The sequence below is a fragment of the Saccostrea cucullata genome, unplaced genomic scaffold (assembly GCF_032062105.1).
Source record: "Saccostrea cucullata isolate Sc308-1 unplaced genomic scaffold, CSIRO_AGI_Scuc_v1 ctg334, whole genome shotgun sequence".
Taxonomy (NCBI): Eukaryota; Metazoa; Mollusca; class Bivalvia; order Ostreida; family Ostreidae; genus Saccostrea; species Saccostrea cuccullata.
This window is the reverse complement of record NW_026923666.1, coordinates 148,834-172,873: the sequence shown is the minus strand read 5'-3', so window position 1 is coordinate 172,873 and position 24,040 is coordinate 148,834. Positions and strand designations below refer to the sequence as shown.

Below are 24,040 nucleotides of genomic sequence, written 5' to 3'. Positions count from 1 at the left end.
TGTTTCTTCTCCTTCTGCTTTCAGCATATCGTGGCATACACCATCCTCTCCAAGGACATTGTCATTTTCTTAATTTATGAATTGCATTGGTCACCACATTTTGCGTGATGTGGCCCATTTCTATCTTAATGCCTCATCAATGTCAGGGAATATCGATGGATCTGATCGCGGTTATGTATCTTCACACAATGGTCTCTCCACCTCTATATAGTTTTGCCATTTCCTGTGTACTTCTGCTTTTTCAGGGGATCTTGTTTGGGGTCTTTATCACCTCTTTGTTCCTTCATGTTCTGGTAAACTGATAAGTTTTTTTTTCTTTTTGCGGCTCCCTGTGCTTCCTAGACGAATTGCTATGTATAGCAGTGCTTATATCTCCTTAATGACTCCGTCATTTCCTAATATCTTTCTTTCTATACAAGGTTGCTGCCCATTCTTTCAATCTGGGTGATTTTGCATCTAGTTGATTTTTCTTTAGTTGCTAAAGAAACTACGACAAGGCGTCTGATGCGTATTTTAAAATATCGATGCTGATGTAAGGAGCTGATCCTTACGTCGCGGGTTCGAATCCCACTGTGGGACGTGGAGACCGGTCCTTCGGATGAGACCGTATAAAACGAGGCCCCGTGTCGCAGTAGGTGCTGGCATGAAAAGATCCCTCCCTCTTCAATGGCCCTTAGTGCCGAGTATAGGACAAAATTTGCAGCTCTCCAACGGCAAGTGGTGGCGTCTCCATATGAGTGAAAAATTCTCGAGAGGGACGTTAAACAATATACAATCAATCAATCAATCGATGCTGATCAGAAAAAAAGGTAAAGAGTGTTGTTTCAAAGGAAAAAAACGTGAATTATCAAGTCATTTGTGATAATATCTGTCAAGAACTGTCATCATGCCAGTGATTTTACAAACAAAATTTTGTTTTCAGTGAAATATATATAGAAAAACAAGATGTTTGTGAAACACTGATGCCCTCGTATGGCAACATAGCGGAAATTAAACTTTTCTTGAATGGAATTAAATGTGTTGGTATTCAAAGTACGGTCTATTTACAAGAAATACAATTGTGAAATATGAAGCCCTAGTCCTAACCGTTCAAAAGTTGTGGCCAAGGTTAAAAAGTTGGTCAAACTCCAAGGTCAATGTCAAAGGGTCAAAGTTCTCGGTAAAAAATAAAAGGTCTTCTCACAGGGATTAAATGTGTAAAGTATGAAAGTCCTTGCCCTAACCCTTCAAAAAGTATAGTTAATATTTGTTTTTAAAAAGTAGGTCAAACTCCAAAGTCAAAGTTCTTGGTGAGGTATGAAAGGTCCTCTCACAATGATTATATGTAAAGTATGAAAGCCCCAACTCTTACCGTTCAAAAGTTATGGCCAAGGTTAAAGTTTTTTATAAGTACGGAAATCTCCAAGGTTAATGTCAAAGGGTCAAAGTTGTTGGTATCCAATGAAAGGTCTTGCCACGAAGAATACATATGTGCAGAATGAATCTCCTAGTACCTATCGTTCAAAGTTATGGCCAATGTATATGTTTGGAATTTTGGTGTAAAAGGGGCAAACTCCAAGGTCAAGGTCAAATTTGGTGGTACCCAAAAAAGGTCTTGTCACAAGGAGTAGTACAAGTGTGAAATATGGAAGTCATAGCTCCACTACACCGAAAGTTATGGGCAAGGTTAAAGTTTTTGCGGACAGCTGGACAGACGGACGGACAAAACAAAAACTATATACCCCCGAATCGTCGATTACGGGGGCATAAAAATAATAAAATTAGCTTCACTTCTGACAACTGCATCGCGATACGAACTTGATTTACTCGGAACTACAGATTCCGTTTGGTTTGGTTTTGCTTGTCACTAAACTGGTGTTCAATATCGCACGATAATAAAGAGAACCAATCAGCATGGCTACGAAGCGTACATCGGATGATCAAAGTTCAAACGACATGGCTAGTGAAAAGAAGCAGAAGCAGGTTCGAGTGTGGGTCGATGGCTGGTAAGTGTCAGGAATGCAAAACGTTTCATGTTTATTTGGATTCTTTAGGAATGCATTACCGATCATCGTAATCGGTTTGCAATGGAAGGGAGGGGTTATGATCTTCACTTCAGAAAAACTAGGCCTACCGAACAATCAAAAGATGAAAAGATATGTTGCTTAATGTTATATTGTTATGTATAAATGGGAATTAACTATGCAGAAATTATCGATCATTTATTGACTTTTTCTTTTAATTTTTATTACCTTCCTGAATCAGGGATCATAATACATTTCAAAATAAATAACTTGCTGAAACAATTTTGACAGATCGATCCAAAATGAAAAATAGTTGAAGTACAGTCACAGGTTAAATCCACAGGCACCTGACGAATGGATGATGCCCCCTCTCCCTCCAGCTTCTGGGATTTTTTTGGGGATAAAAATAGATTTTGTGTCTAATAAAAATTCTGACAGAAGCTTGGGGGGGGGGGATGTTCCACCATCCATTCGTCAGGTGTCTGTGGATTTAACCCCACAAAAAAGCAATTTTCACTATAGAAAAAAAAGAAAGATAAACTATTAAAAATTCTTACAACTGTTTGTTCAGCATATTCAGAAGAACTTTAGGGATTTACATTAATAATTAATGAAGTGATATGATATTATTAATCTTCCTATTATAACATTCTTGTACCTAGGTCCATAGATTAGAATGATATTCATTGTAAAAATTGTGTCCTACATCCCTATGCAGTTTAGACACATATTATTCTAATTCATTCAACACGTCAAGGGCTGAACCACTTATATAATTGTAGATAAATGTTTTGATTTATATATGGGTCCAACTATCATGACAAAATTAAACTTAAATGGTTTTTGCTTAATTTTCAGTTTCGATATGGTTCATTTTGGCCATGCCAATGCTATCCGACAAGTAAGTGTTTGAAACACTAGATGCATAAAGAGTTTGATTGGGAAAAAATTGGAATGGTATGATCATATTGTAAAATTCTTCTTAAGGTTTCTATTATTTTTTACTTGTAGGCTAAACAAATGGGGGATTATCTGATTGCTGGAGTTCATTCAGATGGTTTGTATGATTTAAGTGTTTGGTTTAAAATTGTTTGTCCTCTGCAGAAAACTATTCTCGGATATATCATGCCACAATATGTAGACAATATAGAAAAAATTGAAAGAAAAAATTCAAGAAAATGGGTTTAATAATAAAAAAAAAAAGGCAAGTGTTGCAGCCTTTTAATGTCTCTTCACCTCACAAAAAAGTAGAGTCAACAGAATATGGAAATGAAAATGAAGCTGTTTAAGCTCAGCATTTTGTGATCCAAGAAAAAGAAACTAAATGAGTGATTGTCCTTATGGAATATTAAGAGCACAAAAGAAAAAAAAATGGTTTGGAATATGAAGATATATGATTATCATGTCAAACATTATCAAATTTATTCAGTGTTTCACACTAGTCTTCTAAGTGTACAATTCTTCATTTGAGAGAGGGCTATCCACCTAAAATGATATTGAGTCAATGCTGAAAACCAACTAATACAATAATTCAGTTAATGACATGATAAGAAATTTAGAGGATCAATTGAAAACAGAGACTTTGCAAAGGCTAGGAAAATCTAGAAAAAGAGAAATCTTTAAATTTGAATATGATCTACCAGTTTGATGTGTACATACTGCAGTACACAAAAATTCAGCAAGAAATATTTCAGACTTTTCATTTGACAGACTACCAAATTAATTCAAACAATTTGACATAACTTTTTAAAGGATAGCTTGAAATGTTTTAATTGTTGATAATCTATGCATGGTTAAGATTGTCATTTTATTACATACATGTAGTAGAATATATGTCATTTTAAATAGCTTTTCATTTTAAACAATATTGATTCTGTTTTTAGCTCACCTGAGCCGAAGGCTCAAGTGAGCTTTTCTGATCACATTTTGTCCGTCGTCCGTCCGTCCGTCTGTCCGTCTGTCTGTCCATCTGTAAACTTTTCACATTTTCAACTTCTTCTCAAGAACCACTGAGCCAATTTTGACCAAACTTGGTACAAAGCATCCTTGGGTGAAGGGGAATTTAAATTGTTAAAATGAAGGGACATATCCCCTCGCAAGGGGAGATAATCAAGAAAAGACAAAAATAGGGTTGGGTCATTAAAAAATCTTCTTCTCAAGAACCACTGGGCCAGTAAAGCTGAAACTTACGTGAAAGCATCCTGGGGTAGTGTAGATTCTAAATTGTTCAAATCATGACCCCCGGGGAAAGGGCGGGGCCACAATGGGGAATCAAAGTTTTATATAGAAATATATAGGAAAAATCTTTGAAAATCTTCTTCTCAAGAACCACTGGGCCAGAAAAGCTGAAACTTATGTGGAAGCATCCTGGTATAGTGTAGATTCTAAATTGTTCAAATAATGACCCCCGGGGGAAGGGCGGCACCAAAATGGCCGACCAAACTTTTACATAGAAATATATAGGAAAATTCTTTAAAAATCTTCTTCTCAAGAACCACTGGGCCAGTAAAGCTGAAACTTATGTGAAAGCATCCTGGTATAGTGTAGATTCTAAATTGTTCAAATAATGACCCCCGGGGGAAGGGCGGGGCCACAATGGCCGACCAAACTTTTACATAGAAATATATAGGAAAAATTGTTTGAAAATCTTTTTCTCAAGAATCACTGGGCCAGAATAGCTGAAACTTATGTGGAAGCATCCTGGCATAGTGTAGATTCTAAATTGTTCAAATAATGACCCCCGGGGGAAGGGCGGGACCAAAATGGCCGACCAAACTTTTATATATATATATATATAGGAAAATTCTTTAAAATTTCTTCTCAAGAACCACTGGGCTAGTAAAGCTGAAACTTATGTGAAAGCATTCTGGTATAATGTAGATTCTAAATTGTTCAAATCATGACCCCCGGGGGAAGGGCGGGGCCACAATGGGGAATCAAAGTTTTACATAGAAATATATAGGAAAAATCTTTGAAAATCTTCTTCTCAAGAACCACTGGGCCAGAAAAGCTGAAACTTATGTGGAAGCATCCTGGCATAGTGTAAATTCTAAATTGTTCAAATAATGACCCCCGGGGGAAGGGCGGGGCTACAATGGGGTATCAAAGTTTTATATAGAAATATGTATAGGAAAAATCTTTGAAAATCTTCTTCTCAAGAACCACTGGGCCAGAAAAGCTGAAACATATGTGACAGCATCCTGGTATAGTGTAGATTCTAAATTGTTCAAATCGTGACCCCTGGGGGAAGGGCGGGGCCATTTTAGGGAATCAAAGTTTTACATAGAAATATGTAGGAAAATCTTTGAAAATCTTCTTCTCAGGAACCACTGGGCCAGAAAAGCTGAAACTTATGTGGAAGCATCCTGGCATAGTGTAGATTCTAAATTGTTCAAATAATGACCCCCGGGGGAAGGGCGGGGCCACAATGGGGTATCAAAGTTTTATATAGAAATATATAGGAAAAATCTTTGAAAATCTTCTTCTCCTGAACCACTGGGCCAGTAAAGCTGAAACTTATGTGAAAGCATCCTGGTATAGTGTAGATTCTAAATTGTTCAAATAATGACCCCCGGGGAAAGGGCGGGGCCACAATGGCCGACCAAACTTTTACTGAATATATATGGGAAAATTCTTTAAAATTCTCCTTCTCAAGAACCAATGGGCCAGATAAGCTGAAACTTATGTGGAAGCATCCTGGTATAGTGTAGATTCTAAATTGTTCAAATAATGACCCCCGGGGGAAGGGCGGGGCCACAATGGGGAATCAAAGTTTTACATAGAAATATATAGGAAAAATCTTTGAAAATCTTCTTCTCAAGAACCACTGGGCCAGTAAAGCTGAAACTTATGTGGAAGCATCCTGGCATAGTGTAGATTCTAAATTGTTCAAATAATGACCCCCGGGGGAAGGGCGGGACCAAAATGGCCGACCAAACTTTTATATAGATATATATAGGAAAATTCTTTAAAAATCTTCTTCTCAAGAACCACTGGGCTAGTAAAGCTGAAACTTATGTGGAAGCATCCTGGTATAGTGTAGATTCTAAATTGTTCAAATAATGACCCCCGGGGGAAGGGCGGGGCCACAATGGGGAATCAAAGTTTTACATAGAAATATATAGGAAAAATCTTTGAAAATCTTCTTCTCAAGAACCACTGGGCCAGAAAAGCTGAAACTTATGTGGAAGCATCCTGGCATAGTGTAGATTCTAAATTGTTCAAATAATGACCCCCGGGGGAAGGGCGGGGCCACAATGGCCGACCAAACTTTTACATAGAAATATATAGGAAAAATCTTTGAAAATCTTCTTCTCAAGAACCACTGGGCCAGAAAAGCTGAAACATATGTGACAGCATCCTGGTATAGTGTAGATTCTAAATTGTTCAAATCGTGACCCCTGGGGGAAGGGCGGGGCCATTTTAGGGAATCAAAGTTTTACATAGAAATATGTAGGAAAATCTTTGAAAATCTTCTTCTCAGGAACCACTGGGCCAAAAAAGCTGAAACATATGTGCCCATGGAAGGATCATGGGGTAGTGCAGATTTCAGAATGTCTAAATTATGATCAGTGGGGTAGGGTGGGGATACATTATGTATAACAAGGGGGAAATCTGGTAAAGAACAGAATGGTCAAAGCTTCTCAGGTGAGCGATGTGGCCCATGGGCCTCTTGTTCAATTTTACAGCGGAAATTTCCAAACACAAAGGCCCACCTGTTTACAATGAAAAGGAGCGATACAAGATGGTGCGAGCTATTAAGTGGGTGGATGAGGTAAAACTCGCATGGAGATTTGATCTACATTGATTTTGTATTTTTATTTATGTCAGTTTGTGATGATGAAGACAAGAACATTGATCATCATGCTTCAGTTGTCAAGAACTGACAGCTCTTATCTTTCAATTTACAATGGAGATAATCTGTAATCAATGATCCTGTGGGTTGCATTGTAATTAAATCCTAGCTACATTCTATGTATATTTTGCCTTGATTCAGTACACCTTCCTTTGTTTTGGAAATACCCTTCTCCTTTACTTTGGAGTTTAATATAATGAAAAGATTTGTAATATACATGTACTATTTACTCGGCATCAAATTCATTTTAGTTCACCTTGACAAATTTGTGATGAGCAAATGCTATACATGTACCCCTGACACTGGTGTTGGCATCTCAGTATAAATTTTAGGATCAAGTCCATTTTCAAGTAACCATAAGCCCTACCTGGACTAAACTTGCAGGGATAATGCATCAAGGGATGGACACTACGAGATAAACTTCCTAAATATATTCAAATAATTTTCTGGATAGTGTATAGGTTCAAGTTTCTTGAGCTCGCCCATTCCTAAATAGCTTTTCACCCTACTAAAAGTAAATCTGCATGGATATTGATTTAAGAATGCTTACTAACTAAAAAAAACTTGATTGCCTTAATTATGAATAATATTCTTTGAGCCGATCGAGCTCTGTAATGTTTGATTATATGAGATGTACAATGTGTAGTTGATCAAAGCTTCTTACATAAAATTTATTATAAAATAGCCTTAACAGTAATTATAATGCTAAGTAAAGTGAAACATTTTTTACAGGTTGTAGAAGATGCTCCATATGTGACAACTCTAGAAACTCTGGAAAAATACAATTGTGACTTCTGTGTACATGGAGGTATGTAAAATAATGCTGTGAAATGAAGTCATGGTATATGTAAAGGGAAATAACTCCCACTCAGCTCCATACAGTATAACACACTTGTTCATCAGACAGTCAGCTCTTAAAAGATCAAATGTGTGGCAGTATTTTTATTTTTAGGTCACCTGAGTAACTCAGGTGACCTATTGCTATCCGTTTTCGTCCGTCGTGTGTTAACATTTCAACATTTTCAGCTTCTTCTCTAAAACCTCTGAACCAATTTCAACCAAATTTGGTATACAGCATCTATGGGTGAAGGGGAACAAAAATTGTGAATTTCATGGTCCCCGCCCCCCTGGGGCCTGAGAGGTGGGGCCAAAACCACTAAAATTAATGAAATCTTTAAAAATCTTCTTCTTTACTCCTGGACATCAAGCAGGCAAACTGTTGGCATGAATGTAATGAGCATTGAGTCCTCTACCAAAATTGTGAAATTCATGGCCCCAGGGTCAGGGGTTCTAGTGCTAGGGCAGGGCTCTATAGATTATATAATGAAAATGCATTATTTCTTTGAAAATCTTCTTCTCTGCTCCTGGGTATTAAATAAACTTACTAAGCACATAGTTATGATGAGCAAGAGTGCCTCTTCCAGATTTGTGAATTTTATGGCCCCAGGGTCAGGGGTTCTGGTGTTAGGGCGGGTCTCTATAGATTATATAGTGAAAATGCATTATTTCTTTGAAAAACTTCTTCTCTGCTCCTGGGTATTAAATAAACTAACTAAGCACATAGTTATTTTGAGCAAGAGTGCCTCTTCCAGATTTGTGAAATTCATGGCCCCAGGGTCAGGGGTTCTAGTGCTAGGGCAGGGCTCTGTAGATTATATAGTGAAAATGCATTATTTCTTTGAAAATCTTCTTCTCTGCTTCTGGGTATTAAATAAACTAAGCACATAGTTATGATGAGCAAGAGTGCCTCTTCCAGATTTGTGAATTTTATGGCCCCAGGGTCAGGGGTTCTAGTGCTAGGGCGGGGCTCTATAGATTATATAGTAAAAATACATTAATTCTTTGAAAATATTTTCCTTTGCTTCTGGGTTTTATGCCAATGATCCAAGTCTATATATATTTATGATGAAGAAAGGTGCATGTAGCAAAGTGTTTTTTTATGCCCCCAGGGTCAAAGGGGGGGGGGGGGTGTTACATAGTCTGAAAATAAATTAATGCTTTGAAATCTGCCCTTTGCTATTAATCAACCATTTTATGATTACATTTGCAAAATTTTGAAATATGTGGCCCATGGGTCAGTGGGTGAGGTGCACAACTGGTTATAAAGTGGAAGTGCATTTTCTCTTTGTTACTCTGATCTACCTCTGGGTATTAAGTAAATAGAGTAAGCATGCTAAGTTAATAATTATGATAAGCAATGGTGCCTCTTTCAAAATTGTAAATTGTGAATTTCATGGCCTCCGGTCTAAAACACGAACCAAATATAATTGAAAGTTGTTACACAATACTCAGGTGACCTATAAGGCCCATGGGCCTCTTGTTTTTTTCAATTACAGATGACATCACAGTGACAGCTGATGGAACAGATACATACCACTTAGTAAAGGCAGCTGGAAAATACAAGTAATACTTTACAGTGTTTTCCCTAAGAATTGGCTATTAGCTAAATTTACCGTTTCAATTGACAAAAATGCGGATTCAAAATAAAAAAAAAAAATAATAAAAATTTAATTGTTGTTAGGTCCACAGAGATTTTGTTTAAATCCGGGTTACAATTGATCTCTAACTCTTTACTGTGAAATAAAGGGAAAACACTGCTTTTATTCAATGTACATCAATTTAAAAAGTGAAGTATTTTAGTATAACAGAGTCCTATAATTATTCAATGGATTTTTTTTAAAAACTATGATTCTTATTGGAATTTCATTCAAGTTTGTTAAAAGAGAAAGGTAACATATGAACCGTCCTTGCTTCTCTTATTTTCAAAGTGATCAGATATTAAAGAAAGAGTAGACTATTTCTGATATTTTCATTCTACACCAAAAAATTTTGCTTATTCACCACCATTTTACTGAAATGACCTAGAATTGTGTTTGCATTTATTGGAGGAATTAACTCCAGTTCCTTCTTTGTATTTGTTTTCTTTATGTTAACATCCATAAAATCAGAGAAAAGAAAACTACTTTGACTTCTGAATTATGAAATTTTTGTTGTTCTCACTGGGAATGTATTTTCTTTATTACAGAGAATGCAAGAGAACAGCTGGTGTATCCACAACAGATCTTGTAGGAAGGTATGGATATGGAATTATACAAAGCTATGATAATCAGCAGCAGAAACTGTTCACAGATAGCGAAGATATATAATTAAATATTTTATTGAGGATTAGGTTAAGATGGAACAGCCCTGTGTTTTTTGTTGTCTGCTCAGTTCATGTATATAAACAGAACAAAATTGGTTGGATATTAACATTGTTTTTGGTCATCTGTTTAATATTTAAGAGTCAGTGTCTTAATAATAATACCAGGTAGAAGGTCAAGGTCAAAGAGATTCAGGGCAAGTCATTTTTTAAAGTCAAATGGTAATGTGTTGACACCAGAAGTAATGTGTTTTACAGTTGCATTTTGTTTGTGTAAAGTTTTGAGATCTTGTCCAAAAAAGGTACTTGTATGTTCTTACAATATCAACAAAATCCTTTGGGTGAGGGTAAGGTCAAACATACATAGAGAATTAAGTGCAGTGAAATATGTGTAGTAACCGACCAGAGGCCATGATTGTTCATTCATATATCTAAATAATTTTTAGGATGTTACTGGTGACAAAAACTCACCACGAAAGAGATGAGGAAAAACCTGTAGACAAGGCTCAGGCAGGGGACATAGGATCAGTAAGTACAAAAAGGTTATCATACCTTAATATCTCATCTAAGGTTTCTGTTTAAAATATTTATGATTATCTAGCCCTCACTCCATGATGTCCCCAACAGTACAACATATGAGACTTATCGATATGCCAGCAACATTCCATTATTGTCTTCAATGCTCACTGATCTTCAAACAATTTTCAAATTATGTAAGCAAACAGTGAGCTAGATGTTTTGAGTGAAATGGGAAATATTATTTTGAAGAAGATATACTGTAAACGTATTACATTTGGCTGTGTATTCTTTTTAGCAGCTTTGGCGGAACGCAGCAACCGCTAATTCAAGTACAACGCTAAATGTCTCGCATAGAAACACATACATAAGAATATGAAGAAATGCGCTAAATCAAATCTACGCTAACTTATTCAAAAGTCACTTTCCGCCAAATATCGTACACGCTGAATATAATACATTTACAGTATGAGGTAGATATATATATATGACAGAGAGTTCATGTTCACATTATGTAAATGTAGTTTGTAAATATGAATAGAGCATGACACCACCAGATGTAAGTTATTTTTAACAACATTTTAGCTGCATACTACATCTAGAAGTGAAATATAATTTTCTTTGTTGTTTATTCAGAAACTCGGTTCTCTACAAAAGAAAAGTACATTAAATGTAGATGTTCTTTCAGTGTAGCTGCATCTTGTCTAGTACAGCATCATAACATGCAATTTAGTTTGCCAACATAATTCAGAAAATGAAAATGGTGAAGCTGAAAAAGTTTAACCTCCCTAAGGAAATTGCAGTATGCAGTGCTATATTTAAAAAATATAGCAATTTGTATGCAGAGCTACCTGTTTTAAAATGTTCGTTTCCCACAAATTTGAAAATCGATATCTACACATTCACCAAACTTATTATAGATTGAGTTTTTTGTGATCCAGTGTGAATTAAAATGCAAATTTAAGTTACTTGAAACATTTATTAATGAATCAATTAGAATTGCTAACGAGGTACATATATGTACATGTAGGTAAAACATCAACTCTCTCTTCTGATAAGTGGAAGACTAAATTGCGTAGCTAAGCTCTTGATTTTTTTTATTGGCTGTGTAAAATGCAACTTACAGTAACACAGTAAAAAAGTCTTCAATGTGCATGTAATTTACTTCGCAAGCCATGTTTATACTTTGCTTTTTACATCTATTATTCAATCATTTTCTTGTAGGAAGTATGTGGTACAGAGGTGTAACTAATTTCTTAACATATAACAGAAAATGTAGTTTAATGTTGCATTCCTTATTGTTTTATACTTAGTTACTTTTATACACGTTCATTTTACATTTTAAGAATTGTATCAAATTAGCTCCACATTTATAAAACATACACAGAAATGTAGAAATATAGATTAAAAACTAAGTCACATATATGTAATCTAGAATATCACAGAGTAAAAATTTCTTTAAAAATGATCCCTTTCTTGGCCTTTATACAAATTTTTACAATGCAAAGCTTGTTTAATATATGTATTTTTTTTTTTTTTTTTTTTTTTGCTATATGCTGGTAGATGCTTCTATAGGTAACCAGGTGAAATAAATCCTCTTAGTTAACAGTCTAAAAGACCAAAATGATGGAGAGTGATGTATGTTTTAAGTAAGATCAGACTTAGAGACTAGACTACCGAAATTAATTGTACTTGAAGGAGGAGGAAACATTTCATTTTATTGTCCTTAAGGTGAAGGTCAAGGACATTTTTACAATGCTTTTGCCACACAGTAATTGATAAATTTGAGGTGTTTGAGAAAAAAAAAATGACTAAAATTGAAAGGTGAAGATCAAAGTGAAATACAGTTTTTAGCTCACCTCAACGAAGTTGGGGGAGCTTATGTAATACCCTCGGTGTCGGCGTCGGTGTCGGCGTCGGCGTCCCAGGTTAAGTTTTTTGGAGCAGTTTTCTTTTTAAGTACTTCTATGTCCTATATTGATTAGACATGCATGGAAGATGGTTCTAGTGTGTTTCATTGTACCAGTCAAAGTTTCAGATGCTGCAATTTCAGCGAAGGAATGACCAGGTTAATGTTTCTGGAGCAGGTTAACATTTTTGGTGCAGTTTTTGGTGTAGGTTTCATTTCCAAGTAACTATAAGCCCTATGTTGACCAAACTTGCATGGATGGTCATCTAAGGATGCATACTAACAGGCTTGCTTCCGATGCTGAATCTGACCTACATTGTCCGGTTGAGTGAACAGGTTAAAGTTTTTGGTGCAGGTTTCATTTCCAAGTAACTATAAGCTCTATATTGACCAAACTTGCATGGATGATACATCTAAGGATGCATACTACTGGGCTTGCTTCAGATGCTGAATCTGACCTACATTTTCTGGTTGAGTGAACAGGTTAAAGTTTTTGGTGCAGGTTTCATTTCCAAGTAACTATAAGCCTATGTTGACCAAACTTGCATGGATGATACTTCTAAGGATGCATACTACCAGGCTTGCTTTGGATGCTGAATCTGACCTACATTTTACGGTCGAGTGAACAGGTCAAAGTTTTTGGTGCAGGTTTCATTTCCAAGTAACTATAAGACCTATGTTGACCAAACTTGCATGGATGATACATCTAAGGATGCATACTACCAGGCTTGCTTTGGATGCTGAATCTGACCATCATTTTCTGGTTGAGTGAATAGGTTAAAGTTTTTGGTGTAGGTTTCATTTCCAAGTAACTATAAGCTCTATATTGACCAAACTTGCATGGACGATACATCTTAGGATGCACACTAATGGACTTGCTTCGGATGCTGAATTCGACATACATTTTTCAGTTAATAGACCAGGTAAAAGTTATGGGTGCAGGTCTATTACCAAAAAACTATAAGGCTTATATAACATTTTTTTTTTTTTTTTTTTTTTATTTCAATTTTATTTCAATAATAGTTAACAAAAAAAAAATGGAGGTAATACCTCCGCGGAGGCCCTCCTAATATATCTTCACCTGGGGTGCCAGGGGCTCCCTGGATCAGATAGAAATAATTAATTAAATTTGATTTTTGATATACATATATTCAGATGTCCACACTTCAATAAAATATAGCCATTGAAAAGATACAGTTATTTGTATATATAGATAATACAATATTCCACATACTTGTACTGAGTAAGTACATTCTAGAACTATTGAAAAAAAAAATACAGTTATTTGTATATATAAAAAATACAATATTCCACATACTTGCACTTTATACATTTTCATGTACATATAGCATTAAGGAAAAAGAAATAGTCATAGGGGGACACCAACGCACAAGAGTCCACTTTTCCCCCTACGAAAGTAGTCCCCAAAGGCCAGGTCACCTTTGGATCAATATATAATATATAATTTCATAATTTTTCTGACAGTTCTCTGATGATATCAAAATTACATACAATAGTTTTTGATAATTTTGTTATGAGATAGAACTGAGTAAGTGCATTTTTTAAGAAACACAATAAACCATATATATAACATTGTATAAACCAAACTTGCACAAATGTTGCATCAAGAGATGAAAACTCTCAAATTTGCTTCAGATGCTGGATTTTGATTACATTTTCATGAAGAAGAACTAGTTTAAATTTTTTATGTAGGTCTATTTCAAAGTATCAGATCAAAATTGCTTAAATATTTTCATTTTTGGAATGTACACTTTTTGTTGGTTAATTGTGTGACTTTGCCTTACTTAAAGACAACATTCGTTGAGGTGAGCTCTGTAATCTCTGATTACCTATGTTTAGATTGAGACCATGCATATGACTTTGACACAATAGAAGCTTTTGCTCTTTGGCTACTGTGTCCAGTTATCTTGAATTTTGATGCTGTAAGTGGCAGGACGTAAAGGTCAAGTGTCTGGTAAAACTTTGTGATAGGTAGTGAAAATGTCATGAATGGATAATGTATTAATGGGATTGAAGAAAATTATTTGAGATGCTCCCTTTGCAGAACCCCTGTTTCATATATCCTATGTTTTATATACACGGGGAAAATAAATTTAAGACTTATTTTTATAATTTGATGATGTACATGTATACCAGAAAGTTATTAAGAGTATAAAATTTGATTTGAGAATTTGGCCTAAGCCTTCATTTTACAAAATTGATTTTTAGCTCACCTCGACAAAGTCGAGATGAGCTTATGCTATACCCCCGGCGTCGGCGTCGGCGTCCCAGGTTAAAGTTTTAGGAGCAAGTCCATTCCTAAGTAACTATAAGCCCTACCTGAACCAAACTTGCACGGATGATGCATCTAGGGATGTACACTACCACACTTGCTTCGGATGCTGGATCTGACCTACATTTTCTGGATGAGTGACCAGGTTAAAGTTTTTGGAGCAGGTCCATTCCCAAGAAATAATAAGCCCTACCCGGACCAAACTTGCATGGATGATGCATCTAGAGATGGACACTACCAGACTTGCTTCGGATGCTGGATCTGACCTACATTTTCCAGATGAGTGACCAGGTCAAAGTTTTTGGAGCAGGTCCATTCCCAAGGAACTATAAGCCCTACCCAAACCAAACTTGCATGGATGATGCATCTAGGGATGGACACTACCAGACTTGCTTAGGATGCTGGATCTGACCTACATTTTCCAGATGAGTGACCAGGTTAAAGTTTTTGGAGTAGGTCCATTCCCAAGGAACTATAAGCCCTACCCAGACCAAACTTGCATAGATGATGCATCTAGGGATGGACACTACCAGACTTGCTTCGGATGCTGGATCTGACCTACATTTTCATTCCCAAGGAACTATAAGACCTACCAAAACCAAACTTGCATGGATGATGCATCTAGGGATGGACACTACCAGACTTGCTTCGGATGCTGGATCTGACCTACATTTTCATTCCCAAGTAACTATAAGACCTTCCTGAACCAAACTTGCAGGGATGATGCATCTAGGGATGGACACTACCAGACTTGCTTAAGATGCTGGATCTGACCTACATTTTCATTCCCAAGTAACTATAAGACCTACCTGAACCAAACTTGCATAGGTGATGCATCTAGGGATGGACACTATCAGACTTGCTTCGGATGCTGGATCTGACCTACATTTTCATTCCCAAGTAACTATAAGCCCTACCTGAACCAAACTTGCATAGATGATGCATCTAGGGATGGACACTACCAGACTTGCTTCAGATGCTGGATCTGACCTACATTTTCATTCCCAAGTAACTATAAGCCCTACCTGAACCAAACTTGCATAGATGATGTATCTAGGGATGGACACTACCAGACTTGCTTCGGATGCTGGATCTAACCTATATTTTCATTCCCAAGTAACTATAAACCCTACCTTAACCAAACATGCATGTATGATGCATCTAGGGATAGACACTGCCAGACTTGCTTCAGATGCTGGATCTGTCGTATATTTTCATTCCCAAGTAACTATAAGCCCTACCTGAACCAAACTTGCATGGATGATGCATCTAGGGATAGACACTACCAGACTTGCTTCGAATGCTGAATCTGACCTATATTTTCCCAAGGAATTATAAGACCTACCCGAACCAAACTTGCATGGATGATGCATCTAGGGATGGACACTACCAGACTTGCTTCGGATGCTGGATCTGACCTATATTTTCCATACAAGAGACCAGGTTAAAGTTTTGGGAACAGATTAATCCCAATGAACTTGAACATTGATATCTGCAGTATTAACAGATTAATAAATATTTGTTTACACTATACATGTTTTTCATGCTACATGAGTAGAAATGTGTATATGCCCTGTAAGAGGTTAAACACAACTTGCAAGAATATTGTTGTTGGGATAAATACTAGATATTAAGAAAATATGATGTGAGATTTGCATTACTTACACTGATAACATTCATCGAGGTGAGCTTCGTAATCTTTGATTACCTATGTTTGTGATATGGCTGAAGTCTCCTTTCATTCTTCAATCTTGTTTTCCAAAAATCATGTATGTCTTAAGTGAGTTCACTAGCTCTGCTTGTAAAATTTTATCGGAGTGCACATATACCTTGAAGAGGAAATGAAAGAAATATACATGTATGAGTGACTGTATGCACCCCACCCCCCTCTAGAATTTTCTTCTCCATAGATCTGATTATAGTTGGATAATAAAATTGTTTAATAAAATCATTTATCAATTTTATTTATATAGATGTTAATTTGCATGAATGTTCAGGTTATATTTATTATATTTTGTATTTTAAATACACATTATGAAAAAGAAAATTTCTTTTTGCACCTATTCATAAAAATAAAAAATATTTGGTATGTCAGAGAAAAAAAAATTAAATTCTTGTTAAAAAAAGGAAACAAGCAAAAGCATGAAGTTTGTTATTAAATTTTCATTTTAAGTAATTCCTGTTTGTATGATAAAATTCACATCAAATTAATAATAAGTATACATGTAGCTGACTTGTTAGATATTTTGTAAACTTTTAAAGTAATAATTAGTACAAATCTTTATTTTAAATCTATCATATTGAGGAGGAATATGGATACATTTTTATTTTGAGATATTTTTTAACTACCTCCATGATACTTATTTCTTCACAGGGCAGTAAAGGTTGCAGTCCCTGGACCGGTGTCTCACAGTTTCTACCCACCTCCAATAAAATCATCCAGTTCTCCTCCGGAAAGGAACCCAAACCGGGAGATAGAATCGTCTATGTGGCTGGAGCTTATGATCTTTTTCATATCCTTTTTGAAAACTTATAATACACCAGGGCTAGACAAAGATGTAGATTGATATCTATCATATATGCTGAAGTTTCATAAAGAATGGATGAACTTTCTTTTTAAAAAAAAAAAAAAAAAGAAGCAAAGATGCGAGGTGCATGTACTATGGCCAGTACTTCCTATATACGGTGTAGTTATAAGCACATGCATTTAAAATACTCATTATATATCTTCAATATAACATGTTTAATGACATGCTGGTTTAAAAATTAAAGAATTTTTGTAAATAATGGTTTGAGGAAGCAAAATTCAGAGTTTAGGTCATTTATACGATTGTTAAAGTCAACATTTTTATTTACTATGTACATATGTATGCAGGTATAGTTGTTTTAATTTACTTCTGTGTTGACCTTGACAAAAAATTAACATGTAGGTCATTTAGATTTCCTAGAGAAAGTTAAACAGGAGGGAGATTTTGTTATAGTAGGCCTTCACACTGACCCTGTAAGTATATCAACCTTGTATACACATGCAGAACTACATGTATTTAGTAATTATTTTAAAGTTGGTTAATGAGATGGATTAAATAAATATTTCCTACTTCTGTTTAATAAAACTGTGACGTAGCACTGTCGGATGAATCATTTTCACATCTTTTCAGGCTGTGAATAGATATAAAGGATCTAATTTCCCTATCATGAATTTACATGAAAGAACATTAAGTGTCCTAGCTTGTCGGGTAAGTCATATTCTTGTAGCTAAAAAAACCCCAGAAGTCTCTGTTAAGACTGTAGCTCTACTGGTTTGTACTTATAACAAAGGAGGAAAAAAGTAGCATTTTGAAAGATTTTAACAGAAATTTCTATTTTAATTTAGAAATCAAGGCAACACTGTTCATCGAAGTCAAAAACTGATGCACTAAATCATGTATCTTAGTGTAGTCTTCCTCTGTGCCAAGTTATAGCGAAATCAGACCAAAACTGTAGGAGGAGTAGCGTTTTAAAGGAATTTCACAGAAATTTCTATTTTTAGTAACCATGGCAACACCGTTCAGCGAAATCAAAAACCGATGCACTATTTTATGTATCTTTGTGTAGTCTACTTGTGTGCCAAGTTATCAGATAAATATCTAGGTCAAGTTCTGTTTTGGGTAGTTTTTGACAGTTATGCCCCTTGGATTGAAATCAACAAAAACTGTAGGAGGAGTAGAGTTTCAAAGGAATTTCACAGAAATTTCTATTTTTAGCAACCATAGCAACACCGTTCAGCGAAATCAAAAACCGATGCACTATTTTATGTATCTTAGTGCAGTCTACGTGTGTGCCAAGTTATATTGAAATCAGACCAAAACAGTAGGAGGAGTAGCATTTTGAAAAATTGTTTACAGACAGACGGACACCTTACCATCGCATAAGCTCTTCTGGTCTCTGACCAGTAGAGCTAAAAATGAAACAGTTGCAAAAGTTTTTAATTCAGCTGTTGTTGTCTTTTAAAACTTTTAAAATGTATCACAAGGATAAGTCTTATTTTCAATTTGCCTATGATTATTTTTCTGTTTTCACCCAAGACCACATAATAATTGTAAGAATATAATGTTATTCATAATTCAAGTAAGTAAATTCAGACTTGAGTGATTTTAACAGATACAAAGCTTTTTACATGGATATGCATGGTAAATTCCTAATCTAACAGAAAAAAAAAATCTATAAATTTGTGCCTAGAAATCATATGATCAATACTCAATCAATTATTTATATGATATATACATTTCAGTATGTCTCAGAGGTTGTAATAGGAGCTCCCTATGCTGTGACATCTGATCTCATGGATCATTTCAAGGTGCAGTATATAAATCTCATTTATAAACCATTACATATCATCACCGTCTATTTAGGTAACAAACTGATATGGTACATGATAAAATAATGTCCTTAAAAAATGAAACTGGGAAATATTTCTTATGTTACACTAAGCAGACTTCTGCCCCCTTTATGGTATTCTTTTGTCACTGTTTTGGACTGTTCCTTTCACAGGTTGATCTGGTCTGTCACGGACAAACTCCCATCATGCCTGATGTTGACGGAGCTGATCCTTATGCTGTAAGTAATTTGTGGTTTTGAAATAGTTGCAGATTCTGTATGTTTACTTGATTTACAATTTGTTTTAATCACAATTTATGTTTTCCAGGAACCTAAACGTAGAAATAAATTCAAGCTTCTGGATAGCCAGTGTGACCTTACTACTCAAATGATTATAGACAGGATCATTTCTCATAGGTATTTGGTCAAAATTGTTTTAAAAATATTTGAATATATAGCTTAAGGTAAATGTACAACACATATTTACTTTCTTTTATATACAGAACATTATTTACATGTTTGATGTTCAAAATTTGTTGTAATTTGTAATCTGCAGGTGTATACATACTAAATTTAATTGCATTTCAGACATTAAGATAAGAATAAGAAGCAAAATGAGCCTTTTAATTATAACAGATTTAACAGTACGGATTCTTTCATTGTGCATTACATTATCTTTACTAGGTTGCTATATCAGTCTCGAAACAAGAAAAAACAAGACAAAGAACTGAAGATTTTGGCCATGTTGGAAAAACAAGCCAGTGGGTAGAAACTGCAGCTGATTCTTATAGGAAAGACAATTGATAGGATTTTAAATTGAGGTCACGTGTAGATGTGTGCATAGTTATATTTAGATTTTACTAGACTTGAAATTTTATAATTTTGAGGTCCTGTTCTAGAGGATTGATATATACTCTCTCATCTATAAATGTGTGTACAGTGGAGCCCCATTTATCCGGACGCTTTGGTTCCCAGTCAATTTGTCCGGATATGTGAAGCGTCTGGATACCTGAATCACCAGTTAAACAAGACAAAATAACATATAAAAAAATCCGTTCTGATGAAAAAACGTCCGGATACTGAAGCATCCGGATATCTGGCGTCCGGATATCTGAAGGCCCACTGTATTGTATTACATTTAAAAAGGAATTTATGTTTTTGTCATAGACAATGTTCTGGATTTGAAATTTCTTTTTTTTTTATTCTTTGTAAGAATACTGATTACCTCCCCTGTAATCTGTTAACAGTCCATATCCTCCCTGTATTATTTTTAGTAACAACACCATGTCCCGCTTCTGTAACCATTACCAAACAATATCTGCTGCTCCACAACATCAAAACCAGTTTATATTGACTAGATAAAAAGATGTCTGTTTTAGATACTGTTGTCAAAATTATTAATTTTTTTTTACGTCATTCTCCTTTTCTGTGATTTAAAACTTATTTATACCTGTATTGTTTTGTATATAATACAAATCACTATTTATTTAGCTTTTTCAAGTACCTGTATGTGCAAGTCTTATAAATAAACATATTCATTTGCTTTTAAAATTGTCCTGATTCTGTCTCTAAAGAACAGTTTCATGTAGAACCATAGTAATAATAAAGAAACTTTTCTCAACCTAATATTACTTGGCTCATTATTTAGGTGTCTATAAAACAATTATCCATTTCCAGTTTCCACTGTATGTCATTTTTTACTTTGCAAAAAAGATGTATTTTTCCATCATTTTTGGATTAAAACAGGTTGAATTTTATGCAAAATAGACACTGGCATCAGACAAAGATGCCCTCTTTGTATTTCTTAATTTATATTTTCCATTATATTAATGTTCATCTTGCATGCATATTTGAGGTGTTTGTTTTACTTTGTTATTTATATTTGCTGCTGTGTTATTTTTTACTCCCCTTAAGGGCTTGTGATAAACTTTAAGTTCATTTTTAATATTCATTATAAATTAGTGCTCATTATATTTGCTGCTGTGTTATATTTTTACTCTCCTTCTTAAGGGCTTGTGATAACTCGTGACACAGTATGTGTCAATGCAAACTTTAAGTTCAAACTTTATATGTATACATGTATTTGGTATACATGTATTTATTTAAGATTTTTTTTCTTAACCATTATTTAAATTAGTGCTCATTCATTATTTAATATTAAACTTGTTTATTTATGTTTTAGTGTGCATTGATATTTCAACCTAAACAAACTTGTACATTAATCAGATGAATATCAATGTATTTTTTTACAGAGTTATGTCCCTTGGACTTAGAAAAATTTCATGTGTGATTTCTGTAAGATAAAAATTTAGTATACCAGTAATTGTTCATTTTCTATTCACAAAAAGAAACATTTTCTAAGATTTCATAGAGTTCAAACATTTTGAAAATGTGCTTTATTATGAACAAATATATTTCTATTTGCATAATAGACATATAATTGTACAGTATTAAATTTTGTGAAAGTAAACGAGAGAACATTTATTTCTATTTTATTCTTGAAAGTGTAGGTGTGATTTATGGCAGACAGAGGCTCTGTTTGAAGGGAGTAGATGAGCACAAGTAGTACTGCTTAGACAAAAAGAAATATTTTTATAGACAGTCACATTTTTGAATCATATTGAAGTGCCTGCATTCAACTCTTCCCTTGTCTATATTTGTGAATACATATAGTGATCAATCTGCTCCTACTCACTCATTTGCATTGGTAATACTGTGAAATTAATTTTGTTTTTTAAAGGAATGAAGAGACCAAGTTCACATTTCTTCCACAAAATGTTAACTTTCTAATATTTTACTACTCTACACTTGTTTTTGGTTCACCAAAGATGCCTTAACTGACAAAGTTTGATATGATTCAACATTTCTTTCTGTGCACAATATGTATACCGGGTACTTGTATGATCCACACAATTTGACTATTTATTATTCAAAGCTATACGTATATGTTCATAATTTCAAAATGAGGTCACATGCCCTACTTTTAGGACCTTACATATTTTTATCTCCCGCTTTCGCAAAAGTGAGGAGACATTAAATCTCAGTTGTCTGTCTGTCTGTCACAAACTTGAACCTTGGTCATATTTTTTTGATTGATTGTATGTTGTTTAACGTCATTCTTGAGAATTTTTCACTCATACGGAGATGCCACCACTTGCCAGTGGAGAGCTACAAATTTTGTCCCATACTCGGCACTCAGGGCCATTGAGCAATAAGGGATCTTTTTCCTGCCAGCACCTACTGCGACACTCGACCTCAGTTTATTCGGTCTCATCAGAAGAACCGGTCTCCATGTCTCATATCTTTTGAAAGAGAAGAGATAGGACTTTCATATTACATATGTGTATTATCTGTGACAAGACCAAATACACTATGAATTTTGACCCCCTGACCTTGAAGTCTTACCTACTTTTCAAATCCTTTAACCTTGATCATAAATTTTGGATGAGAAGATTGAGGGATTTCATCTTTTAAATGTATATTTAATACCTGTGACAAGACCTTTTTAAATACATGTACCGGTACACTGATTTTTGGCCCAGTGACCTTGATCTATATATTTCATATACTAAAATGTTTATTTTTCATTGCAACATTTGATAGAGAAGAGGACTTTCATATTTGACATGTGTATTACCTGTGACAAGATATTCCTGAGCATGCTATGATTTCTGATTCCTTGACCTTCATATTGGACCTCATATTAAAAATAAACAAATTTGGTGATAAATTTTGAATGACATATGATAGGGCATTCATATTTGATACAATATGCCATAAATAATGACATTTCACCAACAAAAACACCGAAAGTGGGGGACCACAATTCTGTTACTGTGACATACCCAAAGTTCATCAAAAATCACCTGCGGATATCTCTTCTTTTAGTTATCACTTTTAGATGAGATTTCCCATTGTTATCCGACAATGACCCATAGTCCAATTCTTCCAAGAGTACACAAAGCCATAAAGTGCTAAAAGGTGGTAAAACTGACAGACTTTTGGAAATGCAGCTTGGTTTGATAATTTTAGGCCTCACAGTATGCAGTCTGACTACATGTTTTGCCATAAAATTTTACAATGAGACCACAACAAACTACATTTGGGTTGCAACCCACCTACTTAAGATGTTTCAACTGATAGGTATAATGATTCTACTTCAAAATATTCTGGTAACCCAAAACATGTTTTGACTATAAATAAAATTAAACAAGATGTGTTTGTGAAACACTGATGCCCTCCGTATGTCAGCTTTTAGGGAGGATTAAAGTTTCTCAAGTGCAAGTCAAAATCCAGGGTCAAAATTTTTCTATCCAAAGGAAGGTGTTGTCACAAGGAATAAACCTGTGAAATATGACCGCCTTTGCACCAACTGTTCAGAAATAATGGCCGAGGTTAAATTTTTTCTTTAAAGTGGGTCAAACTCTAAGGTCAAGGTCAAAAATATTTACACCAATTGAAAGCTCTTGTCCCAGTTAATATACATGGAAAGTATGAAAGTTCTAGCACCAACTATCCAAAAGTTAGAGCCAAGGTTAAAGTTGGGAAATTTTTTGGTAAAAGTGGGTCAAACTCAAAGGTTAAGGCCAAGAGGTCAAATTTGGTGGTATCTTAAGAAAGGTCTTGTCACAAGGAATTCACCGATTAAATATGAAAGCCATAGCCTCATGCATTCAAAAGTAATTGGCAAGATTTTGCAGAGTTACAGTTTAACACACAAACAGATAGACAGACACAACAAAAACTATATACTCCCAAATATTTGATTATAGGGGCATTAAAAAATTCCAAAAATGAGGGAATGTCCTGTTGGAGTGTGACACTGCTGCTACTAAGATGACCAGGTTTGATGATACTATAGTATAGGCCTCACAGAGTGTAAAATAGGATCTAAACATGCTTTGATTACTAAAAGAGGTAAACTTTCAAAATTAAGCCAATACTAGCGAGACAAGATTTGGACTTGAAA

General features: G+C 34.9%; 1 protein-coding gene across 1 annotated transcript; it reads left to right on the top strand.

Moving 5' to 3' along the window:
• Positions 1-1,829: 1,829 nt before the first annotated feature.
• On the top strand, positions 1,830-20,468 carry LOC134264621 (ethanolamine-phosphate cytidylyltransferase-like). Its single transcript, XM_062746902.1, has 15 exons — positions 1,830-1,985; positions 2,862-2,904; positions 3,015-3,060; positions 6,692-6,777; positions 7,591-7,666; positions 9,195-9,261; positions 9,884-9,931; positions 10,444-10,525; positions 17,090-17,230; positions 17,642-17,716; positions 17,874-17,951; positions 18,986-19,051; positions 19,246-19,311; positions 19,400-19,488; positions 19,756-20,468. The coding sequence occupies exons 1-15, from the start codon at positions 1,894-1,896 to the stop codon at positions 19,838-19,840; spliced, it is 1,140 nt and encodes a 379-aa protein (XP_062602886.1). The 5' UTR covers positions 1,830-1,893; the 3' UTR covers positions 19,841-20,468.
• The last annotated feature ends 3,572 nt before the right edge of the window (positions 20,469-24,040 follow it).